The sequence below is a fragment of the Emys orbicularis genome, chromosome 1, assembly GCF_028017835.1.
Source record: "Emys orbicularis isolate rEmyOrb1 chromosome 1, rEmyOrb1.hap1, whole genome shotgun sequence".
Classification (NCBI taxonomy): Eukaryota; Metazoa; Chordata; order Testudines; family Emydidae; genus Emys; species Emys orbicularis.
Genome location: NC_088683.1, coordinates 22891052 through 22918635, shown reverse-complemented (window position 1 = coordinate 22918635; position 27584 = coordinate 22891052). Strand labels below are relative to the sequence as shown.

Here is a 27584-nt window from a genome sequence, read left to right as displayed (position 1 = left end):
ACTCTGCTGAGATCCACTACTCTTGGCAACTAGCGCTGCTGGCAGGAGTCTTGGAAGCCTTTAGAAAGATCTGCCCAGAAAGGGGAGGTTCTCTTTAGGACTCAGCCAGTGCAAAGGAGGTAGACTAGGCAGTTGATTACAAAAATCTTCTCTCCTTAGGAAGCAGAGCTCTTTGGGGAGAGACTGAGTTCATGAAGGGGAGCAGGGAGCACAGAATAAGTTGGAGACAACTTCCTGCGACCTATGAGCTGCCAAGCAAGAGTTGCCCAGGGGGATGAACAATCCTCTAGACCCTCTCTTTAAGGCATTAAAGAACTGCGGAATGCTCCACCATAAAAAAACAAACAAACAAAAAACCACGTTAAATATTTGGGAACAGAAAAGAGGTTGTGCGGGTAAAATTTTGGGCCATATTGTAGTCAGCCATCTTAAAGGAGCAGCTACTTCAGGATTCAGAGATTCCAAGGCCAGATGGGACCATTGTGATCATCAAGTCTGACTTTCTGTGTAGCACAGGCCAGAGAACTCCCCCAAAATAATTCCTAGAGCATTACATTTGAAAAACATTCAAGCTTGATTTAAAAATTGTCAGTGATGGAGAATATTTGTTCCCCATGTAGGTACTTATAGAATTTTATGTTTTCTTTCATGTCACTGATAAAAATATTAAATAGATAGGGCCAAGAACGGATCCCTGCAGGATCTCACTGGAAACATGCCTGCTCAATTATGATCCCCCATTTACAGTTACATTTTGAGACCTATCAGTTAGCCAGTTTTAAATTTATTTAATGTGTGCCATGTTAATTTTATATCATTCTAGTTTTTTAATCAAAATGTTGTGTGGTATCAAGTCAAAGACCTTATAGAAGTCTAAGTATATTACCTGAACACTATTACCTTTATCAACCAAACTAGTAATGTCACCAAACAAAAAAAAAGTTACCAAGTTAGTTTGACAGATCTAGTTTCAATAAAACCCATGTTGATTGGCATTGATCACACTACCCTCTTTTAATTCTCTATTAATTGAGTCTCTTATAAGCTGCTTCACGATCTTTCCCAGGATCAGTGTCAGGCTGACAGGCCTATAATGACCTGCGGTCATCCTGTTTACCCTTTTTAAAAATTGGCACATTAGCTTTCTTCCAGTTTTCTAGAACTTCCCCAGTGCTCTAGGAGGCCTCTAATTATTGCAGAGACTAAAGGAGAACAATTCCCAGCCTAAACAGCAAACAAGTATACATCAGGCCCACTGCCTGAAGCTACCAAAGGTTAAGTAAAGACTAGAGGAACTCTATCCAAGGGACACTGAATGTGGTGCATGTAGAACACAGCTTGGGGAACTGTCATTGAGCACTGTCCCATTAGCAGGGTACCACAGACTCACCAAAGAGGCTGGTCAGCCTGAGACAAATGCAAAGAGACCACTCACAGATGGAGCAGCAGTAAGTAGAGATGAATAGTTTAGGGTGGTTAAAAAGGAACTTAGCAAAGAGGAGTGTCATGGAAATTAGGCTGAATAATGGTAGGAAATAGTTCTGATGGTGAGTTCTTGGCTAGTTCTCCTTCGGAAGTGGTGGGAACACCAAAGCACAAAATTGTTAGAATTAGACTGATCTACATACAGACCAATATTCTGTGTGGAACAGCTCTTGGTATCTGACCCCAGGATGAGGTCACTGTGTGACTGTCCTGTAGATCAAACACTTGGATACTTAGCAGCAAGCCAGCTGGATAACAGCCAGAAGCTGTAGGTAACTCAAACAGAAGCCCCTGCAGGTTGTAACCCTTGCAGGCTCCCAATAAACTCATACATGTAATAGTAAGGGAATCTTCTCTCGTGCTGGCAGAAGGAAAGGGTGCAAATACTTTAGGAACTAAGCCTTTGTCATCTGATTAGAGAAAAAAATACAGACTGATTCAGCAGGCCAATGAATTGGTGAAAGACTCCTCAGTATTATTATTTATTTATAATTTATTTATTTTTATTAGCTCTACCTGGGAAGTCTCCTCAAGTTTGTCTCTCACTAGGAGGGCAGAAAAAACATTTGTCCTTAGCTCTCATATGCCAGGGCATGACCCAAGCTCTGGCTTGGTCTCTTTGGGGGCCTTTTAGTTGCTTCATCAGTGGTGCCCTTAGGGCCATCAGTCATTGACAAGTTATATTTTTGGATGCACCCCACATCCACTGTCACTGGTTAGGCTTCCTTCTGATTTAACCCTTGACAGCCCCCAAATAATGGGCCTGAAATATAGTTGTTTACGCTCTCTCTCGCTCTCTCACTTTCCCCACTAGGAATTGCATTCAAATTTAAATAGAAATGAAGTTATAAATTAAATTAAATACTTGCAGATGGTGCTCATATTTCAAGTCAAAAGTTTTAATCATGCCAGAGAAGCAGTCATTAGAACACCAATTTAATCTTAAGGTCATAAATAATAATATGTAGATACTCTCTAAAGTCATTCATTTTGGGGTATGATAAATATGCTGAAGACAGCAACAGTGTGATGTGGTAGGTAGGATGTAAGTAATCATTTTTTAAACTCATCCATACATTTGTTCTAGAGATTTTTTAAGTGGTGACATAGCTTGCCTGGTACTATGGTCACAATAAAGCATATCTGGTGCTAAACTGAATAACATTTAATTGCATATGCTGTATAATACACCTTAAATGCAGGGTAAGCAATTTTTTTCACATTCGTATCACTTTATCTGAATGGTAATTTTAGTAATTGATTTTTCTGGGTAATTGTTTCTAATTGTTATCTTCTATGGTAATAATTTTAATTACTGATTTGATATGGTTATTGCTGGTAATTCCATATTACATATGCTTTAAAACAAAAAGGGAAAGTAGGTTGTCTCCAAGCTTTTCATCATGGCTGACCTGGTGCAGTATTAGTTATTGAAACATTATGAATAAACTATACAAGATTGTGCTTTCAGTTACACCTGTGCAACGCTACTGACTTCGTTGCAATTCAATGTGCTTTAGTGCCTTGCGAAATCATGGCCTTCAGGCAGAAATTGGTCCTTGATTCATTGGCACTGCCACTCTTCTCCCCACACTATAGAAAACTCCTCAGTCCTCACTTCCCATGCTGAGATAAAGACACACTCTATTTGTCAGAGTTGAGATCTCTCATCAAGTTACTTTTGAAACATTAAGCTAAATTAGTGCAACTATTCACCATAATCACTTAAACGTAAGTGCACAAAATTAGCCCTACTATGATATACCAAAAGACGGAAAAGTTCAGTGCCCTTTTTAGGTGAAAGAAGTAAATCTCACACATTTATTATGAAGTTGGGCAGCAGTATAGTTATGGCCCAGAAGCTAAGCCTAAAGAAAAATGTTTCTGTGAGTCCCACACCCACCAAACAAACAATCTCTGATTATCAATGTGCATTTAATCAGGTGTCTCCCAAGAGGCGGGGAGGGAGGTTGCTGGAAGAGAGGAAGTTAGATACTCACTTCACCCAGAAAGTCATTGGAGGAGAATCTATCATAATCCCAGACAGTCACTTCCAGTGTTTTCTTCTTCAGCTACAGTTTAAATCAAAAGATGATTAATCCCAATTGCCATCATAAACCTCATGCCGCATCCATACAATAGCTTCTATTTGTTATTACTTGCCGGCATTCTTTTTCAATGCGACAGCCAGGCAATTTTTTATCCCCACATCAACCTTGATCTCAGAAAATTAATTTTGGGCAAAGCTGGAGTTTGCTGTCAAGACGGATGGGCTTGTAGAAGGCGCTGCTGGGACTCTCAGAAGTTGTTTTTGAAAGCCCGACAGTGCGTCCACCACAAGGCCCCTACTGCGACTTTTTAAATGTTGATAGTGACTACAGATCTCTACTCCTCCAGCTCTTCTGTTCCTCAGGTTGGGTGAATTGACTTGCCAGGAGCTGACGTGAGTTGGAATGTGGATTTTAAATATTACTTTACAATGCCTCCCTCCTACAATCTGATCTGTGAAGCCAGGACCTCAGGGCTAGTCTACACTAGAAGCGCTACATCGGTGAAGCGCTACATCTGGTGAAGATGCTCTATGCTGATGGGAAAGAGCTCTCTTGTCGCCATAATAAATCCATGTCCTCAAGGGGCGGCAGCCATGCTGACAGGAGAAGCTCCCCTGCTGACATAGCGCTGTTCACATCAGCACTTAGGTCGGTGTAACTTATGTTGCTCAGGTGGGTGGTTTATTCAGACCCCTGAACGACGTAAGTTATACCAAAGTAAGTGGTAGTGTAAACCTGGCCTCAGTGAAGTCAATTGGGTAGGTCCACCCATGCAGAACCAATTCCACTGTTATTATGTAAGAAGATATTAATGGCTGCTAGCAAACAGGTCTTTGACAGACTGTCACAGAGCCCTTTAAAGCTAATAGTTGTGCTAACCACCCTTCTTTCAGGCTAAATGGCTAGAACAAATAAGCTTCATTCATGAAGTGAGATAGCTGGAGACAATAGAAACTACTTCCCAAGGCAATAGGCCACATGGCCTGTTTAATCTGCGTGGTCTGAGAAGTTTCCCAGGACTGGTTGGAAACACACGGGCAAGGGGATTGATTGGCTGATTGCAGCAGCTGTGTGTGTTAGAGGGCGGAAGCTGCAGACAGTGAGAGAAACAGTCCTGAGGGTGGCCTTGAGGGGGACAGGGCTCCTTGGAGCACAGGACACACAGGAAAGTCAAGCATGCAAATTGGGAGCAAGGAACTGACTCCTGTTTGTTTCTACTGTGTTCAAGGAAACAGGACTTTGTGAACATACTTTGTCAACAAACAGGATTGCACCAAAGAAATACCTGACACATATTATCAATTTCTCCTCCTAACAGAAGCAACCCAGCAAGGTCTCAAATACTGGATAACCTTGGGCCAAAGGAGTAATAATAGGATGGAAGTCTTAATCAGCAGCACAAGCCATACCACTTCATGTACATGTTACACAGTATCCTCTCAAACGAGGCAGCATCCACCTCGTCAAAATTCCCCAGTGCTGCTCAGTTTGATGCAGATATTCTTAATGATGTAGAAGACCTTCACATTAAACAGTGGATTTATTATTGTTGTTGTTACAAAATATCTTCTGGTCTCACTTAGTCTTAGTAAAATGAACAATTATGCAGTGCCGGTTTCTTTGAAAATTATGTTAAAATCAACTTATCCTAACCCCCCACCCCCCGTAAAAGGAGATTTTAAAATATTTTTTGGGGGAATATATAATGCACTTGCTAAATAGGGCAACAATAAAAATATGATTTGAAAGCAAAGATTTAAAAAGTGTTCTTAACTAAGTGAAATTCTGTTATCTCTCTTTTTTTATATCCTATCCACTCGGGCAATATAGAACACATTTTTATTGGAAATATCCTGTGAAAAATTAAACAGAAGTTTGAACAAGAGACTGTATAAAGTGGCAAGATAGCACGGAAAGCTTAGCACATCATTTGTGAATGCCCTTTACAAAATATAGGCAAAGATATTTAAACATTTAGAGAGAGGTTCTAAAGAGTGCCTCTTCATTACAGGTTATGAATGTGCTGTACTGGGACACAAGGAAGGATAGATGGATCTAGGAGGGGAGAAAGTATGGATCTGATTGAATTTTTGTGTGGAACTGATACATATTTTATTGTGTGGGAAGAGTATTTGACATGGAGAGCACTGCTGAGTGAGGCAAAATGTTTTTGAGGGAGCCCTTTATTAAAATGTTGGCAGCACATTAGTCTCTCTTCCTCCCTCTCTTATCATTTCTCTTAAGTCTAAATCTGAAAAAAAAAGTTTCATTGTGTATTTAACCTGCATAATTTATGTTTGTGCCACTGAACAAGAATCACACCCCCCTTCAGATGGAGCTAGCTTATCCAGCGCAGACCAGGATTTCAAGCAACTGGTCCTATGCTGGAACCGCATTTTTCTATTAGCAAGATAATAAAACAGAGCTGGAAATGTATAGTACTCCACATTTCTTTGTAGTGTCTATTTTAATCCTCTTAATAAAGCTTTTATAACATACCAGGATAATGGAAAACCATCGGAGGAACTCTGCTAAGCAGGGTGCATGAGATAAGTTTCAAATATGAGTTGAGGGGAAGTATTTGTCTGAAGACGTGTGTACCACAATTAAAGAGTCAAGAGCATTTTGTGGTTAGAGATTTTACAAGTAGCCCTTGTGTGTGACACTATCTGAGCAATGTGAGGTGCTGTTTTACATAATCCAATTCTAGCTGCTGAAGCCAGTGATTCAAGGTCCCCTCAGGAAGTTAACGGATGATGTGATTGCAAGTAATTTTTCTAAACCTGAGTTGGTGTGTTTGTGTAGGTGGGGAGTGCACTCCTCAGGAAAAGAACAAGTGTTCCCAGGCGAAGGGACAGCTAGATGGCATGAACACGGTTTGATCAGGAAGCAACTTTGGCTAGGTGCCAGTCATGGTGAGACAAAGTCATTGCTGAGCCTGAATCAATTAGTGGGTGTTTCTTGTGTGGGAAGTTGCTAGATAGAAGTGAGCATTATGACAGATCATGTGACAATTTGGATGAAATCCTGGGCCCACTCAAGCTACTAATGGCAGTTTTACCATTGACTTAAGTGTGAACAGGATTTCATCCTTACTGTCCTTAGAAACAACAGTCTCTGCATAAACAGCTAATGTCTGCCATTTCCCCATATACTGCCTAGAATGTCAGACCCTCCCCCCTGTGTATGTGATTAATGTCTCCTCTAGTAACTGGCTCAGACTCAACTAACAGCTAACTACTATATTAATAGTTCACATGGCAGAGATCTCCGTTTGAAGGTCCGGAGATCACTGCCTGTGTGATATTGCTGATGACTGTGATATTTGTGTATGTGTAGCTATGGAACATACCACTGGAAATATTTTCTATATTCTCCCCTGGGAAAATTCACACAACTCGCTGAATGGAGCAAGCAGAACATTTTTAAGCAGTCCCTGAGTCCTACCCCAGATGTAGAGCCTTCTCTTATTACATTTCTTCAAATCAGTTTTGGAAGAGCATAGTATTAATTTATGCCAGGATGCCTGGTGCAGAATAATTAATACTGAATAATAATTTTATAATTTTTTGGAGTTATTTAGTTTTATATTAATATTTTATGAGGTTTTTAAATGCAGTGCCTTTTACATTGTTATAAAGGACTTGGTACACAGGGGCAGGAAAGGAATGTGGATAAAATTTTCAAAAGAGCCTAAATGATTTAGGAACCTACACTGCATTTTCAAAAGTGACTAAGGCATTCAGGAACCTAAGTGGCTTTCAATGAGACTGAGGCTCAAAAGTGCCTACGTCACCTTTGAAAATTATCTTAGGTTCCTAAGTCACTTACATGTCTTTGAAAACTATATCCTTTCTAAATAAATCTGTTATATATTAATTTCATTCAAGGAAGTGTAAGTGCTTTACAAACATTAAAGAACTGAGCCTCACAATACTCCCGTAATGTAAGAAAATATTGCTACCCACTTTATACTGATCAGAAAACTGTGGCAGCCATTGTTTTTTTGATTTGTCCAATGCCATGTAATGTGTCAGTGGCAAAGACAGGAATAAAACTCAGAACTTTTCCTGCCAAATCCTCTGCTCTCATCACTCCATCTTCCACCTATCCAAAGAAAGGTGGCTTGCACTGAAAATACATAGCAGTGTTTGTAATATATGTCTAGTACCCCTCCCTAAATTGAAAATATCTCCACCATTCTCCCCTTCCAAAAATAAATACTCAGTTTTACTTATTTTTTCCATTTAACTGTCTAATTGGAACTTGCAACATTGCAAAATTAATCATCACAGTCTTGAAAAAGTCTGTTTCATTCAAAAGTCTTTCTCATAATTATTTTCAGTTTAATTTCTGCTATGTTATGAAAGAGAAAATGAAAATGAAAAATTGTATAACCAGCCAATGTCTAGACGTTAAAAGGTCTGTATTAGCAAACATTTAATAATACTTATTTGCTGTCAGCAGGCAAGCATGCCTTTGATCGTAGAATCAAACGGCCTTGAGAGGTCATCAAGTCCAATGCCCTGTGCTGAGGAAGGACCAAGTAAACTTAGACCATCCATCACAGGTGTTTGTACAACCTGTTCTTAAAACCCTCCAGTGATGGGAATTCGACTATCTCCCAAGAAAGCCTATTCCAGAATCTAACTACCCTTATAGTTAGAAAGCTTTTCCTAATATTTAAGTCTCCTTTGCCACAGATTAAGCCCATGACTTTTTGTCCTACCTTCAGTGGATATGGAGAACAATTGATTACTGTCCTTTTTATAACAGCCCTCAAAATATTTGAAGACTGTTATCAGCTCCCCCCTCAGTCTTTTTTTCTCAAGACTAAATCTGCCCAGTTTTTTTTTAATCTTGCGTCAGAGTTCAGGTTTCTAAACTTTTATCATTTTTGTTGCTCTTCTCTGGACTCTCTCCAATTTATCTTTCCTAATGTGTGGTGCCCAGAACTGGACACATTACTCCAGCTGAGGCCCCATCAGTGCCGGGTAGATCAGGACAATTACCTCCTGTTAATATACCCCAGAATGATATTAGCCTTGTCTGCAATTGCATCACATTATTGACTCAATTCAATTTGTGATCCAGTATGACCCTCTGAAACTTTTCAGCAGTAACCTCGCCAATTATTCCCCATTTTGTAAGTTGTGCATTTGATTTTTCCTTCCTAAGTGCAGTACTTTGATCTTGCCTTTAATTAATTTCATCTTATGGATTTCAGACCAACTCTCCAAACTGATGGAGGAGAGGAAAATGCTTCTCTGAACGAATAATCCTTATCAAGCTTCTGAACCAACACTAGCAAGGAAACGATTGCTGACAGTATATGGCTTATTCAGAGGCTGATGTAGCTTGAGTCGTCTGCTGATCAGAACATCTGTTCTGCAACCAGCATAGCTATTCTCCTAAACTCCTATTTATCGTCATTATCAAACTGTTGTGAAATATCAATCCATGCTGGCTATGCGTCCAGACACTATGAACAGCGTGGCATGGGGACAATTCTCCAAGCTATAGTATATGTGTATTTATATGTGCATTTGCAGCCATCATAAACTCTAGGAACAACTGGAATCACAAAAATCAGGAAAGATCCAATGCTGGGAGAGAGTATGGTGCTATTTGCTATCTTGGCAAGCTATTTAATCTTGCTGCTCTGTGGAACTCTTGCTAATTCATGGAATGGCACCGAATTTTCCTAAGAGAAGAATCATCCACCTACACAACCATCTTATTCTCTCTAGCCAACAGATATATGCCAGGAGAGGTGTGAAAAGAAAAGTCCCTACCAAAAAAAGACACTCTATGGCACACATTTCTCCCCTGGCAGAGTCGATGAAAGAACAAACAACATGTGACAGATGTTAGTCACATAATGTACTTCTCTTAATGTATTACTGGAAGGCACTCAGATACCAAGGTGATGAGTGTTGTATTAAAATAGAGCTGGGTGAATAACTGATTTTTTGGTTGGGTGGTATTTCTGAAAAATAAAAAAACAAAATGCAGTTTGGATCAAACAGAATCTGAATTTTTTGGTATTTTTGTTGAATCAAAAAAGTCCATTTCAGGTCTGTTCTAGACTGAGGATTTAAACCTGGGTCACTCATATTCCAGGTGAGTGCCCGAATCACTGGGCTAATGGTTGTAAATGGGAAGGATAACAGCACCAACACCATTTCTTCCTCCAACCATTTTGTGAATGGCCGAAACTATTTGTCAAATTTGCTAAAAGTTTGACTCAAACTGCATTTTTCCTTGAATAAACTATTCAGTCTGAAAATTTTGCCCAGAACCTCCATGGAACAGAACAGAATAGGATTAGTAGTGACAGTAGAAGCAAAGGTTCAAAAAATTTTAAATCCTTTTTTGTCACATTTTAAATTCTTTTATCTTAGCCCAGTGGGCAGGTGTCTGTATTTCAGCCACTCTTAGCACAGGCCCTAGCTAACATCCTGAATGGCAAACTTTTGACTGTTACTTTGCCAATTAGGGCCTGTGGTAAGAGTGGCCGAGATACAGACAACTGCCTACTAGGCTCTGGCTGAGATCATCAGCTCATTTAAGATCACCAAATAAATGTTTGCTGTTCAGTCACTGCTAACTAGACCTGTGATATGTTCACAGCAGAACCGGAAACCAAACCATTTTAAACTTGAAAATCAGCCTGGATTATTTGGAAAGTTTGCTAAGATTTACAAACCTCTTTAGTGAACCTAGGAGGTTTAGGGGCTGTGTTGCAGGCATACCTTCACGGTGGAAACAGGCATTGGATTTGGCTGAATTTCACTTTGAACTTTTGGATTAGTTTGAAATGCTCTGTGTGCAAACCCTCAAGATGTGACACCAAAACACGGCATTTACACAAACCCTGGAAGCCATATCTGAGCTGGATTTGAGCCCATGACTTTAGCAGTAAAAGACTCCATACCCCATTATTAATACTACCATTTGGTCGGTGGTATTTTTAGTAAAAGTCCTAGACAGGTCCCAAAAATTCACGGCCTTGATCTGTCCATGACTTATACCAGGGATCGGCAACCTTTGGCACGCGGTCCATCAGGGAAATCCGCTGGCGGGCCGGGCCGATTTGTTTACCTTCAGCGTCTGCAGGTTTGGCCGATCACAGCTCACACTGGCCGCGGTTTGCCGTTCCAGGCCAATGGGGGCTGCGGGAAGCGGTGTGGGCTGAGGGATGTGCTGGCCACTGCTTCCCACAGCCCCCATTGGCCTGGAACGGTGAACCGTGGCCAATTGGTGCTGCGATCGGCCGAATCTGCGGACGCTGCAGGTAAACAAACTGTCCCGGCCCGCCAGCGGATTACCCTGATGGGCCGCGCGCCAAAGGTTGCCAATCCTTGACTTATACTAAAAATATCTGTGACTAAAACTTGTGGGGGAGTGTGGGGAGGGATGTTTGGGGGGGGCGCTGCTGGGGAAGGGGGTGGCGCCTGGGGCCGGAGGCACCCGAGGCCAGCGGCACCTGCTGCAGGGGGCCGCAGACTGGGGCTGCTCCAGCCGGCCACCCGGGGACCGCTGCCTGGGGCTGGAGACGGCGATTGCTCCGGCCGGCCACCCAGGGAGACTGCTGCCTCAGGCCACAGACTGTGGCTGCGCCGGTCGCCCTGGGACTGCTGCCGGGGGCTGCCTGAGCAGTGGCAGGTGTGGCTGTCCCCAGGACCACCTGAGCAGCTGTCCCTGAGCCAGCTGCTCGGGCAGCGCTGGGGTCAGCCACACTGGCACCTGCAGAAGTCACGGAGGTTGCGGAAAGTCACGGAATCTGTGACTTCTGTGACCTCCATGACAGACATGGAGCCCTACCCATTTTTAATCCTGTGAGCCATGTTAGTCCCTTCTCCAGCCTTCTCAGTTTTGCTTCATTCAAAAACTAATCCACTAATCCACACTATCATCACTGAAAGAGAAGTATGAATAATTAAGTTTGAAATTGGAAGGCTAATTTTAAGGGCTGTGTGTCAGAATGAAGGACCACATCAAGGCAGCTGAAAAAATCTGGACATTCTGATGTAGCAAGCTTGGCATGCTGAAGGCATTTATAAAGTACTGAAAGATTGGATGGCTGTGAAAAATTAAATCTGAAAGTGTCGAGAACTAAATGCTAAGAAATATAGGAACATTAGGGAAGTGCAACTAGATCCAGGTGCTGGAAACAAATAATCTGTCTAGGTCCATTATTCCATAATTCTTGGATTTAAACCAGGAGGGAGATCCTCGTTTTGTCAGAATTTTTTGAAAAGGACAAAACATCTCTTTCTCACACTCAGAGCACTGGCATGCTAAAGGCTGCTACAACTGATTTCGGAACTCAAGATTAAATTTAGAAAACTAACAATAGTAAGCAGAAGAAAGCTTTTGAGAACATGAGCTACTCCCCTCCCACAGCTGTGACTGAAGCCTGTCTACCCTTGGAAAATAAAAACCCTAACATGTTCCTCTCAGCTGACTAAGCCCATCCTTAATCCCCTCACTATTATGTTTGAAAACAGCAACATTCCATTTGTATTTTATTTGAATATGGAAAACGATAGAACCCCTAGTATAAGCGAATCTGGACGACTGTAGGGAGCAAGACTTCTCGTTTCTACATCTTAGACATGCCCTATGTCTTGACTCACCCCCTCTAGTTAATTCAACATCACTTTCAGAGTTGCCATGCCTGCAGCTGTGGCATTGCTGAAAGTGCTGGGATCTTGGAGGCAGCCTCACAGGCCTGGAAGCACCCCTAAAGCCTGAGTCTCAAGTTACAATCCTGAGACTGAGCAGGTGCATCTTAGACCTGCTAGACGCCATGCAGTCAGGAAGGAAGATACTCTGATGGTCATCAACTAACTAGTCTCAAAAGAAGACTGTGATGCCACCGGACCAGGTGCCAACTAATGCCAAAGCCCTTAAGCCTCACTGAACACTGAGAAATGCATAACGGTAAACCAGTCAGTCTTACCTGTGTAGTATTGTCAAGATAGGTACTGGATTTATACCTATGTGTCTAGTGTTTAGATTTTATGAAATGCCTGTAAATTGCTCCATGCATAATCTCACTTAAAACCATGCTATAAGGTAGTACTGAAGTGTTTGTTCTATAACTGTAAAATGTTTGTTTTGAAACTATGAAGCTCACCAAACAATAAAAAAGACTTAACCTAATGCAAAAAGCTGGATTCCTACGGAAGGCGTTATCTCCTGCCCATAAGTAAAGACTTTTGAATCCAAATGGGCCATTGTGGAACAAGGACTTTGTTGATTGCTTCTCCCACAGCCCTGAAGAGATTACGTGCCCAACCCCTCATTTTATCACTGGGATGCTGGGGAAAGGGAATAAAAATGCCTGTTAAGGAGAACTTCTTATTCTTTTGCTGCTTGAACTCTGAGGGGTGAGGCTTTCTAAGCATGTTTTGCCTGGGTTAGCCCTAAAGGATATACAGAGTCTGCTTACTACAGAAGTTTCTATTACCTTTTGAAAGCTGACTGTAACTCATTTGTGTGTGTATGTTTACCTGCTTTACTTTTGTAAAGAACTCTCATTTCTTTTTCCTAGTTCCTAAACCTTTGGCTGGTTTGTTACAGGATTGGCTACAAGCACTGTCTTTGGTTTGAGATCTGAGTACAACTGGCCGGAGGTAAGTGACTGGTCCTTTGGGACGGGGACTAACCTGATTATTGTTGTGATTTTTGGTGTAAAGCAACCATCTATTATAAAGTCCAGCTTGCTCGGGTGGCAATTGGACTCTCTGTGACTCCATGGTAAGAGTGGTATAGTGCTTTAGGAGATCACACTTGTTAGTAGACTGGTGAAATCTAAGAACATACAACCAGGTTGGAGTTTTTCCCCTGCTTCTTGACAGTCTGCCCTGAGGTTGGCACTCAGGGTCATGAGCCACTCCAGACAGCGAGACAAAGACAACACCACTTGGTAAACAACTTGTGCTTGCTGAACTTACTTATACTTTATCCCTGGAAAATATGCTAAGTATATTGATTCTGCAGCATAGTAGTGTTGACCTGGTGTGATTTTAAATGGTGTGTGCGTGCGTATAGAACTAATAGAGGGATCAATGGTATTTGCCTCCAAACCCCTTTTTAAATAGCTGGTAGTAGGTGCAATATGGTGAATTCCAAAGTTAAAAAAAAATACTATTGGGAAGTATTTTTATGAGTTGAAGGGACAACTAAATCTCTGGCAGGGATGTTCAAACTGTATCTGTAGAAGGTGTGAACTCTATCAAAGGCAAAGAAATCATTCAAACTTCCCTTCAATTTGGTAGCAGGATTTCTCAGGGGGATGAACTCCCTCCAACATCACCCCTGATTCCACAATGACAGTCACTGGCCATACAAATAATAGACAGAACAGAAAATCACAGTGGATAGTGCTAATAGTCACGCACCTGCTCCATGGAGATATTTTTATAAATGACCGTCTGATTCCACTCGGGATTCAAGCTTTTCTGCACGTATTTAGTCCTCCGCTTGTACTCAGCACTGAATTTGAACAAAGGAAGGGAACATTACATTAGTCCTCTTTTGTTTCCTTCCATTCTTGTGCAGAATATATTTCATGGAAATTGAAAAAAACGCAACAACTCAGGGCTATAAGAATACAATGAGAGCCTACCTTCTTTAACAGCATTGCCCAAGTTGCTGTACCATGCTTTCATGATGCTGTCTTTAAAAACCTGACCTTCTGAGCCTTCTGAAAGCTCAGCCTGCCTACAAGAAAACTGTTCAACCTCCAGCATCAGGAAACACAAGCTTTTTTTTTTAAACTGTAGTTATAAATACCTCCTGCCTCTTTAGAGCAGGGCTTTAATTACAACTGTAAATGATAATGTGTTTCTTTCCCAAAGAACATCTTTCTGTTAGCGCATTTAGGTAGGCTTAATCCATTTTATTTTTATTTTGTATTCTTTAATCACAGGAGTCTCATCTTATAGGAACATTAAATGAAAGCCATGGTACACTGATATACTGTTAATGATAGAAACACTAATTTCATATTGATCCTGTTCTCTGGCTTCGCCTCTAACTGTAGTGAGACCAAGCATATAAGTGCATCAAGCTTGTTTTTATCAATAGGCAAGTATAAGAGGTTTGGCTGAATTAGCTGCATTAAAAAGGAGCTGAAATATACTCAATTATACTCTGCATTTCCTGGATGCAGAGCAAGTAATGCACTCCCTTTCATACATTATGGATTCCTTGGGCACTACAAGCTCTGATGCTAGATCCACTTGCATACCAATTTTAATTTAATATAAAATTTTAATGGAAAAGATGTCAGAGGGTTACCTAAGAAAATACCAAGAACTTCTAAGATTCTGAGAACCCAAAAAGATTTAAAGTGCAGAACCTTTTTGATAAAATGAAAGTTAACTGTTCTTTTATCTACATTTAAACATGGCCCTAATGTAAAGGAACAATCAAAGACTTGAAGATTGGTTTATTTTGATGATTCTTCTTTGTTTGTAAGACCAATCTGAAAGTATAAATAATATTTCCCAGTTGATTTGTCCCTGTTCTTTTGGCAAATACGATTTCCCCCCTCTGATATGGTTCTAATGGAGAAAAAACCAGTACAGACTGCCCCTTTTTGAGTACTTGCATAATTACAGCTTTGGACACAGTGGTCGTAGTCTGATACTCTTACTCATGTCAAACAGTACATTATACTATACAAGTGGCCCCACTGAAATCAATTGTGCAAAAAGTTTTGGAAAAGTTCTTTCTAAATTTTTCCACAGAAAATACTTACCATTTTCTGACAGGCTCTACTCTGTTTTCTCATATCTTTTTCTATATACGTATTTTTCAGAAAGGCCCAAAGGCCCACATTCTCCTCTCTCACACACCATATTATATACAGTCATTGAGGAACATACAGCATATCTGAGGTCTGCTCCATAATAATGAGGCATTTGTGATCACAGTGACAGGGATATGAAATCCCTCTCCTGCCTCTTTTCCTCATACATTCAGTTCTGAGGGACACTTTATAAAGACAGTGACTTGCAGCTCTTCTGCATCCCACACCTAGCCCATTCCACACAGCCCCATTCATTTTCTTTCAAAACATGATGTTCTGCTGTCCTTCAATTTACTAAAAAATGTGTAGGGCATTCTGGTTTGTAAAGCAGAGTATCTTCCCACTTCCACTTAAGAGAGGAAAGCAGAACGTGTCCATAATGCGATTGGGTCTGACAACCTCAGAGTGTAATGATATCTGTTAAAAAAGGAGCTCTTTCTCTTTTTATTTTTTTCATGTATCAGTAAGAAAGATATGGATGGGATTTCAGGGGGAATGAGTGCATGTTAACAAGTAATTCACCCGACAGTCTTATTACTCTGCATTCTTTACAAAGAAGGCAAAAACAACCACCACCACAACCACCACCAAACCGTAAGCCTCTCTGGGAAGCAGAAGGGCTATGATGACTGATCCTATTTCATGGTCCACTTAAATATTTATGCCTGTTCAGAAAACCAGACAAGCTCAGTGGCATGTTCCCCCCATTCCCTTGCTCCCAAGCCCCTCCCTTGGCCTTTCTGAAGCTGTCTCTGCACATCTGGAGATGGGGTAAGCTGAGAAGGGGCAGGACTGGGGTGAGCGTCTCTCTGTCCTCACACTACTCCTCAACTGAGTATCTTTTGCTGGTCAGCTAATGCCAACTTGTAAAAATTAACTTGCCCAGACTCCCCTTTCACTAGCCTCTGTTTGCCAGAAGCTGGGAATGAGCGACAGGGGATGGATCACGTGGTGATTACCTGTTCTGTTCATTCCCTCTGGGGCATCTGGCACTGGCCACTGTTGGAAGACAGGACACTGCACTAGATGGACCTTTGTTCTGACCCAGTAGGGCCATTCTTATGTTCTTATGGAATCCATTTCCCTCCTATCTGGTGGGGGGAGGGAAGGGGGTGGCAGGGACAGTGGGGAACATAGGAGCTTGAAGACAGTTCAGAGGCACTGGAACTTGGTCTGGATGACTCTAGTACTCAGGGGATCTACTGGTTTCAGGGGAAGGATTTCTTGGTTTTTGAAAGTGGGTAGGGGATTGGACTCCCTGCCCCTCACTGGTCTCCTTGATACCACTGTAAATCAGGAGTAATTCCCGTGAAGTCCATGCAGTTACTCCAGTGTGAGCCTTAGGGGTGGGCAACATGGGTGACTGCCCAGGCCGCCGTGGTCGGGGGTGGGGGGGAGCACTATCTGAGTGCTGCAAGCTGGTGGGCCTGGACTGTGGAGCGGGTGGGGTGGCGGGGCAAGCCTGGGGCTGGAGCCACTGGAAAGCCAGCCAGGGGGGCAGGTGATGCCACCTGGAGCTACCAGCCTGACGGGGAGGCACAGGCAACAGGGCTTGCCCCTGCACAGCCAGTGGGGCAGCCCCTGGTCTCCCCTTCCCGTGGGCTCAGTGGTCAGGACGTGTATGGCTGGGGAAGGCTCCAGGCTCAGAAGTTCCCTCTCTGTGCAGCCCGGCCTGGACATCCAGAGAGCAGTGGCTGTTGGCCAGGCACCCATGGCAGCGGCTCTGCCTTCAGAGCTGGGCACCTGGCCACCAGCTGCTGCTCTCCGGCCATCCAGGCCAGGCTGCCCAGAGAGGGAATTTCTGAGCTGCCCAACCAGTGCTTAATTTGTGCCCAGGCTTACTGGGGCTGAGCCCAGGTACCTCTCTCACTATAAATTAAGCACTGGGGGGGAGGCAGTGGGGCCTGGGCGCAATGAGGGTGGGGAGCCTGGAGACCCCGTGGGGGGGGGGGGGGGGCAGGGGTAATAGGGGGAGCCGGTGGGGGCCGGGGGTCATGGGCGGGTGCCTGTGCCAGGGGCGCCAAAATATAAGTTCATCCAGGGCATCATTTTCCCTAAGGCTGATCCTGAGTTACTCCAATTTTATATGTGTGAAAGCAAAATCTGGCCTGAAGTGTTATTGCAAAAGGGACTGAGTCTGTTGCACAGAAATAGATTAAAAAAAAAAACACTGACTAAATCTAGAAAAGCCACACAAAGCAGAATGCTACTTGAAGGACTGTACAATTTTAAAAAGAAAGACCTGGCAAATACGTTGGATCTGTCCCACTAGATTACCACTTTTCCCTTTGCCTGTGATTAACAGATGGTGATGCTTTGATACAACACCTTCATTAAAACTAGTCTACTCCCAACGGAGTTTATACTTCAGACTCATAGGACATGCCATATGTGGAAAGAACACAAACAGAGGCTCTTCCTTTTCTTTATCATTTCTCTGGATTTCCCCTTTTATACCTTGCTGCTATATGCAGTAACACAATACATTACGTATAGAATAAAGAAAGTATTATACAACTCTTACATGTAAAAATTAACATTTGAATACATGAATTATATAATTATATTAATTATGAAATTACAGTGATTTTAGGCAGAGCAGAATTTATTCATTAAAAAGCCATCTATTGGCCTGCTTAAATTTTCCTCTTTAAGTAAATGTGAGGCTAGAGGGCTGAATTGTATCTGGTGTTACTCTGGGTTGGAGCTGGTCAGAAACTTTTAGTCAAAACAAGGTTTTTTTTGGACAAATATGCCATTTTCCTCTGAACTGACAGGTCACTTCCAAATAATGTCAGCATCTCTGATTGTTTCTCAGCAGTAACCTCTGCTGAAAATTATGTGACAAGTTCACAGTTAATCACAAGCATCAAGAGTAAGGACCAATTTACGCAGTACTTGATTGAACAAAATTCCCATTCACTTCATTGGAAGTTTTACATAATTAAGGACTATGGAGTTTGATCCTAAAACGTTACTGCATCAGGAACCACAACAATTCCGCCCCCCCCCACTTCCCCGCAATTTCTTTCCCTCCTGGAAATCAGCTACATTAGACAGTGAACAGCAAAGCTAGTCTTGGTTCCTGGATTTATAGGTCATCAGAACTCAAGGAAAATCTACAGGTACATGCATAAGATAATCACAGCTTGATGCACACATGCTTCAAAGAATAAAATTGAAAGATAAGTCACTCTACCTTGCATTCTGGACAACCATGACTTGTCTGCATGGACCCAGTGAGGAGACAGTGTAATAAAAAGAGATGGGAAAGTAGAGGAAGCAGCATGAGAGAAAATGGGAATAGACAGATACGAAAAAGAGAACATGTAAATAATAAATGAGCAATTTCTAGTTTCAGAATCACAGGAAACAGACATTAACAAGAATACAAATTTTGATGTGGATTGAACTAGATCAAAGGAAAGACACGTATCAGCAATCAGTGAATGCATTTGTAATCAGATAAAAGTAATAAACTTACTGAGCATCTCTCCACTTTAATTGTCAGTGGTATGTACAAAGAATCCCCAAAGCAATGTGTCCCATTGTGAATGATAACATTAATCATAGTTTGAACTAGAAATAGGCCCAAACCAGAACAGAAATTTAAATGCCCCAGAACTTTGTCACCATTTGGATCTGGATTTGAATTCAGGTCAGAACTTTGTAGCTTGGACCTATGTCTAACTTAAAGTCTTATTTCTACAAAATCAGGGCCATAACACCCCTCCACCCCCACCCACACACAACATCTCATATGACAATAGGTACAAGTAATTAAAACTCAGTTTTTACATAAAATGGAACTGCAGATGTCACAATACGTAAGGACTTACTATGTATCCATCATAAATTGTCTTTTTTAGCCATTTTGGACCTACTGATTTCAATGGGAGTTTCATGACCAATTTCTCTGGGAGCAAGATTGAGCCCTTTATAGCCTGAATCAGCCATGATTTCAATGGCACAATTCATGTGCTTTTAGCTATACATGTGGTTAAGTACCTGGCTGAATTGGGACCATAGTTCAGAAATTCATCCTAAGCTGAACATTTGGGTAATAAGTGTGAAATTTTCAAAACAGCCTCATTAGCTACACTGACCAAAATTGCTGGCAAATCCATTTGTAGGTGCAAAACAAATATTTGTCTGCACAATTCAGCATATCTGCACATATTTACATAGTTTGCTTACATGATGCCACTCTGGAGTTTAGTGGATGTGTCCATAAATTATATGGTTGCAATTAGGGAGGCAATTTGAAAACTTGACCACAAAGGTCTCATTCCATGATCACATTTTATATATATAAAAATTATAGGAGGCCAAAACCAAAGGGAAAGTACTCATTTCAGAGGCGTCATGCTACTATGGCATAGCTCAAAAATAGGTTCACTTTTAAAGTGCAGGCCAATATTCCATCATATGGACTAATACCGATGGGTATTGTGCAAAGAAAATATATATTTTTAAAATATATATAAATAAATGTAATGGTTATATGAGTTACTTGTTCATCTGTATAAATGTTTGCAAGTTTGAGTCATTGAAATGAATGGGACTGCTCACGGGAATAGCTTACATGTGTGACGCTAACTCTGTCCATATGTGCTTGCAGAGCTGGGGCCTATTAAAGTCCATCTGTCCATTAAAGTCTATATGGATTATTTTAACATAGGCAAGTAAGAGTTTGCAGAATTGGGCCATCAATCCGTACCTACGGATTGCTTGAGACAGCAGATTGATAGCCTGAATGACTGTCACAGATCCTCTGGAGCGATTGCCATCAATTATGTCCAAGAGAATTTAAGTTCTTAAAGTAATGTACTATGTGGTTGCCAAATCTGTGCAGTACGTCACATTCTAAGACTCTTAAGGAACTACTGGTTTAAAATACTAGTGCACACACTCAAGAGCTGACTGTGGTGCTGCTTTGCTGGAAAAAGTCATTTATATAAAATAGTTAATTTTAAAATTTAATTTACAAGCAGCGGGAAGGCATGAACCCACTTGATGGGACAATGGCCGATCAAGGTTTGATTTAAAAAATAAACCTAGCTATACCAGAGGAGCATAACGCCTCTGAAACAAATATTCTCCAACAGCTTTTGCCTCTTCTAAGTACAAAGGTCAGACATATGTTTTTAACTAATGTGGTCAAGGCCTAAGACTCTGTTAGGGCCAACGGGATTATTCACATGCATGACAGTTTACAGGATTGTATGAAAGATTACAGGCCTCAAACCCGGGCCTGTGAGTTGTAAGACATTGGCAGCTCACCTGAACCAGTTGAGAAGAGGGTTAGTGAAGATATAGCTCACCTAGGACCCCACCCACAAAACTCCTGATTGGGGGAGATGTCTAGCCTTACTGATTGGCTGGGATGCACTACATAAACTAGAAAGAGGCACAGGAAGGTGTCTGAGCAGCTAGGTGAATCCTTGATTGACTGTTACTACATACCCTGCCTGCTTGCGTGACTCCTGAGCTCTCCCTTCTCATTCATTCATGCTCTCCTTAACTCAGACCCCCATCTGTTCCCAGTTCCTGTTTTCCTGCCTCGCTCCAGGTCTGTGATCCTACGCCCTAATGCTGACTACAGCTTGGATTCCTGCCTTGACTCCTGTCTCTGACCCTTGGCTTGGCACCAGACTCTGGCACTGACCTTTGGCTTGGAACCAAACTCTGGCTCTGATCTTTGGCTCAGAACCTCATTCTGACTCTGGCTTTGGTTCCAGGCTCCTGACTTTAATCATTAGATTGATTGCCCACACCCAGGTCCCTGCAGATTGTGCCACTGCAAAATAAGGCCCTGCTCCTGCAAGTTCTTATGCATGTGTTTAAATTTATGCAGTTCCACTATTTAAGTCAGTGGGACTGCTTGTTATGCACATGTGTAACTACTTGCAAGATCAGGACCTAAAACCAAAGTTATTATAGTCTATCAGGCAGCAGTATGCATTTGAAAGGAGCCTGATTATAGATTTGCCATTATACTAATGGTTCAAAGGAGTCCTTCTGATCTGTGAAAAAAATTATAAAACACTACACAAGCACTTCAGTGGCGAACCACACATACCAACCTATCAAATATTTTAACTCTCATATGCTCCCTGAAAGGGATGTTTTCTGTCTAATAGCTCTCCTTTTTAAATTTACACTGTACCTTTAAAACCAATCATAGAGAGATTATTGTATGTGGAATTAACATGGCAAATCTTGGTTTAAATTCACAAAAACTAGAAAAAAAAAAAGTGCGCTATAGATGAAATTCCACCCTAGTCTCACCTTGCAGTGTTCTTCATTACAGTCTCCGAAACACAGAAAAACCAGAAAAAACAGGCAGAGCTACTGAGTTAAAGACAGATTCCTAAGGAGAACTCTGAACTCCATGGATCTGGCAGGTTTCACCAGACCACAATGTTATTTTAACATAATTTGTGCATGTGTGTGACTTCTATTCTATAAAAATTCAAAATAAAGATTAAATCTACAGGCCTGCTTCGGATCACACTGAAATCAATGACAAAACTCACATGGATTTCACAGGAAATAGAATTGGGCCCTTTATTTGCAGTGTCTTGTTAAAAAAAATAAAGAGATGTTCAGTGCTGCTTGATACTAAACAGATTTTCTGAAGCTTTAATCTAAGTTCTGTTATTCAGGACTGGCATCAAAGACAAATGAAAAGCAACAGAGTTCAAGCTGAAATTTCCCCTCCACTTACCCTCTCCCTGGAAGTAGATAGACTTTAACGAAAGGGTCAGAATAGCCATTGTTGTCTCGTGGAGCAAGGTTTCTTGCTTGAAGAATGTGGATGATAAGATTGCCAAGATGCTTGTCATAGTTGATTTGAAGCTAGAGAGGGCATTAAAATACTTGAGGATTATTTTTTCCTTTGCTTACTAAAGAATTCAATTTTCCCCTGAACTCCTTTGCATAAATGTCTATTAAATGCAGCAACACCTATTCACATCTACCTGACAAGTGGTTCATTTCAACAGATGATTTAATCTTTCAGTGAACTGGGAGCACAGAAACAGTTTCTGCTTCCTGCTAAAATGACTGTTCGCGTCTCCACAAAAAAGGAGAATGACCTGGCCAACAGCTTTAGCTCTTACACTAGAGATCTCAGGTACAGAGTCTAAAACCAGCATGGTGGTGTGGGCTCCATCAGTCAGTCTTATGCACTCACAACCATAAGCCATCTCAGTCTATCCCGTTGACAGTACAGGATTGTTCCCAGTCAGTCAGGGGAGTAGCCAATATTCACTCACACAGGTTCAAAGTGCACCTTCCCCATAATTTGAAATGGGCTTTTCCCCACACACCCTAAATGTCCATCCTAACTTGTGTCATCTTCTCTTGACTCTACAAGACTCTCTTGGCTCCATTCTTCATTCCCCCATGTCTCTGGTGGTGCTGTCATTTTCTTCACTCTGCACCTATGGTAGAGCTGGCCTGTATCCACAAACTATCAGTGTCTCTGCTCCTTATACCATATCTGCTAACAGTTAACAAAAGAGGCTGCCAGAGCCAGCTATTCCCCTAGGATGTCCTGCTTTAAACCACAGACACCTGGCTCTCCGAGCCACTGTAGGAAGTGGACTAAGGGGACAGATGTAGACAGAGAAGGAAAGGTGCTACCAGCTGCTTTCCCCAGCTCCCTAGCAGCAGCAGAAAGGGCTTCCAGTCATGAGGTTGGGAGCTTACCCACTCCGTGGGGGCCCACCTGCACTTTGAAGTCAGTGGGACTCGCATTTGAGTAAGGTGACCCTGAAATAAGAGCTCACATGGAACTGGGAGGCAATCCCATCAGCAGCATTTTCTATGCCCCCCAAACTTTCATTTCCAGAGTTTAGTGAACTTTTTATTCTTAAACCACCACTGAGGTCAATTCAAATCAGATATATTCAGCTACTCGGCACTGCATGGAAAAAATTGAACTGCATCTTGGAAAATCCATAACTTTGCTTCTATATATATTCAGTGTCAGATCTTCTGAAGTGAATCACAGCGAGTGTCCAAGGATTACAGATTGGAATCACGTTCCATTTATTTTGTAGCCCTTTTGAGAGCAGTAGGAATTCCCATGCCACTGTTGATTGATTTTGTATTGCACACACTGATAATAACGTCAGAAGTCCAAATCTGGCACTGATTAAACCCCACGTCATCCCATTGGCTTTAGTGACATTTCAAGGGGTCCAAATTACCTCAGAATCAGCCCAAATCACACAGCACAGGTTCCCTTCTGAAAACTCATTCTAAACCTAAACACATTTAGCTGCAATAAATTTTGTATGTATTTACCTGAATTTCTCCAGTGATGGGATGGGATGTGGACTTTGTGGCTTCAGTGGGCTGCCAGATGAAAAAATATAGAGAGACACATAGATTAAACATAATAGTCTTTCAGTGGTAACATTTTTACAAAGCTCTGTTCACACTGCTCTATCTACCATTTACCTTAGAAAGCCACTTTTCTTCTGACTCCAGCTATTAATTTATTATTTATTATTATTATTTATTATTATTGGCACCTAGTGACCTCACCTGAGATCTTTATGCTAGGTATCGTACAAACACTGAGCAAGAAACAGTCTCAGCCCCAAATTGTTTACAGTCTAAACAGATAAGACAGACAACATTCAGGAGGGAAAGAATGTAGCATCATTCTCATTTTACAGAGAGGGAACTGGAGCACAGAGATTAAGGGTAAATCTACACTACAGCAGCAGAGCTATGGCGCTGCCAGCTGTGCCGCTGTACTGTAGATGCTTCTGACATGAAAAGAAGAGGCAAAGGTAGTTAATCCATCTCTCCAAAAGGTGGTAGCTAGATCGATGGAAAAATTCTTCCATCAACCTAGCTGTGTCTACAGTAGGGGATAGGTTGACCTAACTATGTCACACAGGGTGTGAAATTTTTCACAGCTCTGAGTGAGGTAGCTGTGTCAATCTAATTTTTAGGTGTAGACCAGGCCTAATTGACTTTGCAGAGATGACATAGCTGTATTTCTGTAGAAATGCATGGATTAACCTACTTTAGGTCAAGGCCAATTATTTTCTCATAATTTCTTGGATGATCACGGAGGAGAGGATGAAAGTGAGTGAATTTTCAAGTGGATGTTACACTTCCAAATCAGTTTCTGTTTATAGTTCATTCATTGATTCTTAAGTATCATCATCCTTGCCCATCAACTTGTTCATGTCACTCCCCTCTTTGAATCCTTTCACTGGCTCCCCATCTACTATCACATCAAATTTATGCTTATGGTCCCCTTCTTCAAATCATAGAATCATAGAATATCAGGGTTGGAAGGGACCTCAGGAGGTCATCTAGTCCAACCCCCTGCTCAAAGCAGGACCAATTCCCAACTAAATCATCCCAGCCAGGGCTTTGTCAAGCCGGGCCTTAAAAACCTCCAAGGAAGGAGACTCCACCACCTCCCTAGGTAACGCATTCCAGTGCTTCACCACCCTCCTAGTGAAATAGTGTTTCCTAATATCCAACCTAGACCTCCCCCACTGCAACTTGAGACCATTGCTCCTTGTTCTGTCATCTGCCACCATTGAGAACAGCCGAGTTCCATCCTCTTTGGAACCTCCCTTCAGGTAGTTGAAGGCTGCTATCAAATCCCCCCTCATTCTTCTCTTCTGGAGACTAAACAATCCCAGTTCCCTCAGCCTCTCCTCATAAGTCATGCGCTCCAGACCCCTAATCATTTTTGTTGCCCTCCGCTGGACTCTTTCCAATTTTTCCACATCCTCCTTGTAGTGTGGGGCCCAAAACTGGACACAGTACTCCAGATGAGGCCTCACCAATGTCGAATAAAGGGGAACGATCACGTCCCTCGATCTGCTGGCAATGCCCCTACTTATACAGCCCAAAATGCCGTTAGCCTTCTTGGCAACAAGAGCACACTGTTGACTCATATCCAGCTTCTCGTCCACTGTGACCCCTAGGTCCTTTTCTGCAGAACTGCTACCTAGCCATTCGGTCCCTAGTCTGTAGCTGTGCATGGGATTCTTCCATCCTAAGTGCAGGACTCTGCACTTGTCCTTGTTGAACCTCATCAGGTTTCTTTTGGCCCAATCCTCCAATTTGTCTAGGTCCCTCTGTATCCGATCCCTACCCTCTAGTGTATCTACCACGCCTCCTAGTTTAGTGTCATCGGCAAACTTGCTGAGAGTGCAGTCCACACCATCCTCCAGATCATTAATAAAGATATTAAACAAAACCGGCCCCAGGACCGACCCTTGGGGCACTCCGCTTGAAACTGGCTGCCAACTAGACATGGAGCCATTGATCACTACCCGTTGAGCCCGACAATCTAGCCAGCTTTCTTTCCACCTTACAGTCCATTCATCCAGCCCATACTTCTTTAACTTGGCAGCAAGAATACTGTGGGAGACCGTATCAAAAGCTTTGCTAAAGTCAAGGAATAACACATCCACTGCTTTCCCCTCATCCACAGAGCCAGTTATCTCATCATAGAAGGCAATTAGGTTAGTCAGGCACGACTTCCCCTTGGTGAATCCATGCTGACTGTTCCTGATCACTTTCCTCTCCTCTAAGTGTTTCATAATTGATTCCTTGAGGACCTGCTCCATGATTTTTCCAGGGACTGAGGTGAGGCTGACTGGCCTGTAGTTCCCCGGATCCTCCTTCTTCCCTTTTTTAAAGATGGACACTACATTAGCCTTTTTCCAGTCATCCGGGACCTCCCCCGATCGCCATGAGTTTTCAAAAATAATGGCTAATGGCTCTGCAATCTCATCCGCCAACTCCTTTAGCACCCTCGGATGCAGTGCATCCGGCCCCATGGACTTGTGCACGTCCAGTTTTTCTAAATAGTCCCGAACCACTTCTTTCTCCACAGAGGGCTGGTCACCTTCTCCCCATATTGTGCTGCCCAGTGCAGCAGTCTGGGAGCTGACCTTGTTTGTGAAGACAGAGGCAAAAAAATCATTGAGTACATTAGCTTTTTCCACATCCTCGGTCACTAGGTTGCCTCCCTCATTCAGTAAGGGGCCCACACTTTCCTTGACTTTCTTCTTGTTGCTAACATACCTGAAGAAACCCTTCTTGTTACTCTTAACATCTCTTGCTAGCTGCAACTCCAAGTGTGATTTGGCCTTCCTGATTTCACTCCTGCATGCCTGAGCAATATTTTTATACTCCTCCCTGGTCATTTGTCCAATCTTCCACTTCTTGTAAGCTTCTTTTTTGCGTTTAAGATCAGCAAGGATTTCACTGTTTAGCCAAGCTGGTCGCCTGCCATATTTACTATTCTTTCTACACATCGGGATGGTTTGTTCCTGCAACCGCAATAAGGATTCTTTAAATCTCTGTATATCCCTGCCTCTTCCTATTTATTCTCCTTTTTTGAGGTCCATGAATTGCTGACAAGGACAAAAGAGTCCTTAGATAATTATGTTTCTTCAGTTTAAGATCAATTTCACCATTTGTTTGATATCCTGTTTCATTATATGATGGTGTCCTTGAGCCAACCTGGAGCTGCGTCCGTTCTTCCAATGGCTGGTCCTGCAACCCGGGTCTATCAGGTTCTACAGCAAAGTTTTCAATACTTTTATATTCTCTCCATACCTGATTCTTTGGTTGATGCAGCAGACAATGAAAGTTCCAAACAAAGACAAACTCACTATTCTTACAGCCAGTAAACAAATGCTCAGAAGATTGACCTCCTTCTAACTTGCAGATGTGAACTGCAACCTGCCAGGCATTCTAGGTCAATACGACACCTCTTGCTATGCTAAGGTCGTGCTGTAAAATATGTCTCGCAGCTACTGCAGTCCTCAAAGGATCAAAGAGAATTTGTCAATGCATTGAAAAGCAACAGTTCAAGATGAGACCTAGAGCAGGGGCTGGAGCTCTGGGTTGTGCGTATGTTGAACCACGCCTAAGGGTAGTGCGGTGTCCTTTCCTCCCTGGGTGCACTAAACGGGAGCAGTTCCCTAGTCTCCTTATGTGTAGGAATTAGCGCTGGTTGGGAAAATGCAGATGCAATACTGTTTTGCTGGAATTTGCAATTTGTCAAAATCAAAAGGTTCTGCAGAAACGGTTCAATTTCAGTGGGAACTCCACTGGAAACCAGACAGGATTCTGATTAAACCCTGCCTTGTTTCCTGCCAGCTCTCACGAGTCACACCCAGATCCTCAGCAGCACATCTGGCAGGGAGCCAAGTTCCTGG

At 42.2% G+C, this 27584-nt stretch overlaps 1 protein-coding gene across 1 annotated transcript in view; it reads right to left on the bottom strand.

Annotated features, from left to right (window-relative positions):
- Window positions 1-27584, bottom strand: part of PCLO (piccolo presynaptic cytomatrix protein) — a 554357-nt gene that overhangs the window by 69697 nt on the left and 457076 nt on the right. Inside the window, exons 14-18 of the mRNA XM_065409113.1 lie at window positions 23680-23730; window positions 22094-22224; window positions 18563-18589; window positions 13949-14042; window positions 3486-3557 (exon numbers count right to left, since the gene is read on the bottom strand). Of these exons, the coding sequence (XP_065265185.1) occupies window positions 3486-3557; window positions 13949-14042; window positions 18563-18589; window positions 22094-22224; window positions 23680-23730 (375 nt within the window). The remainder of the gene's footprint in view (window positions 1-3485; window positions 3558-13948; window positions 14043-18562; window positions 18590-22093; window positions 22225-23679; window positions 23731-27584) is intronic.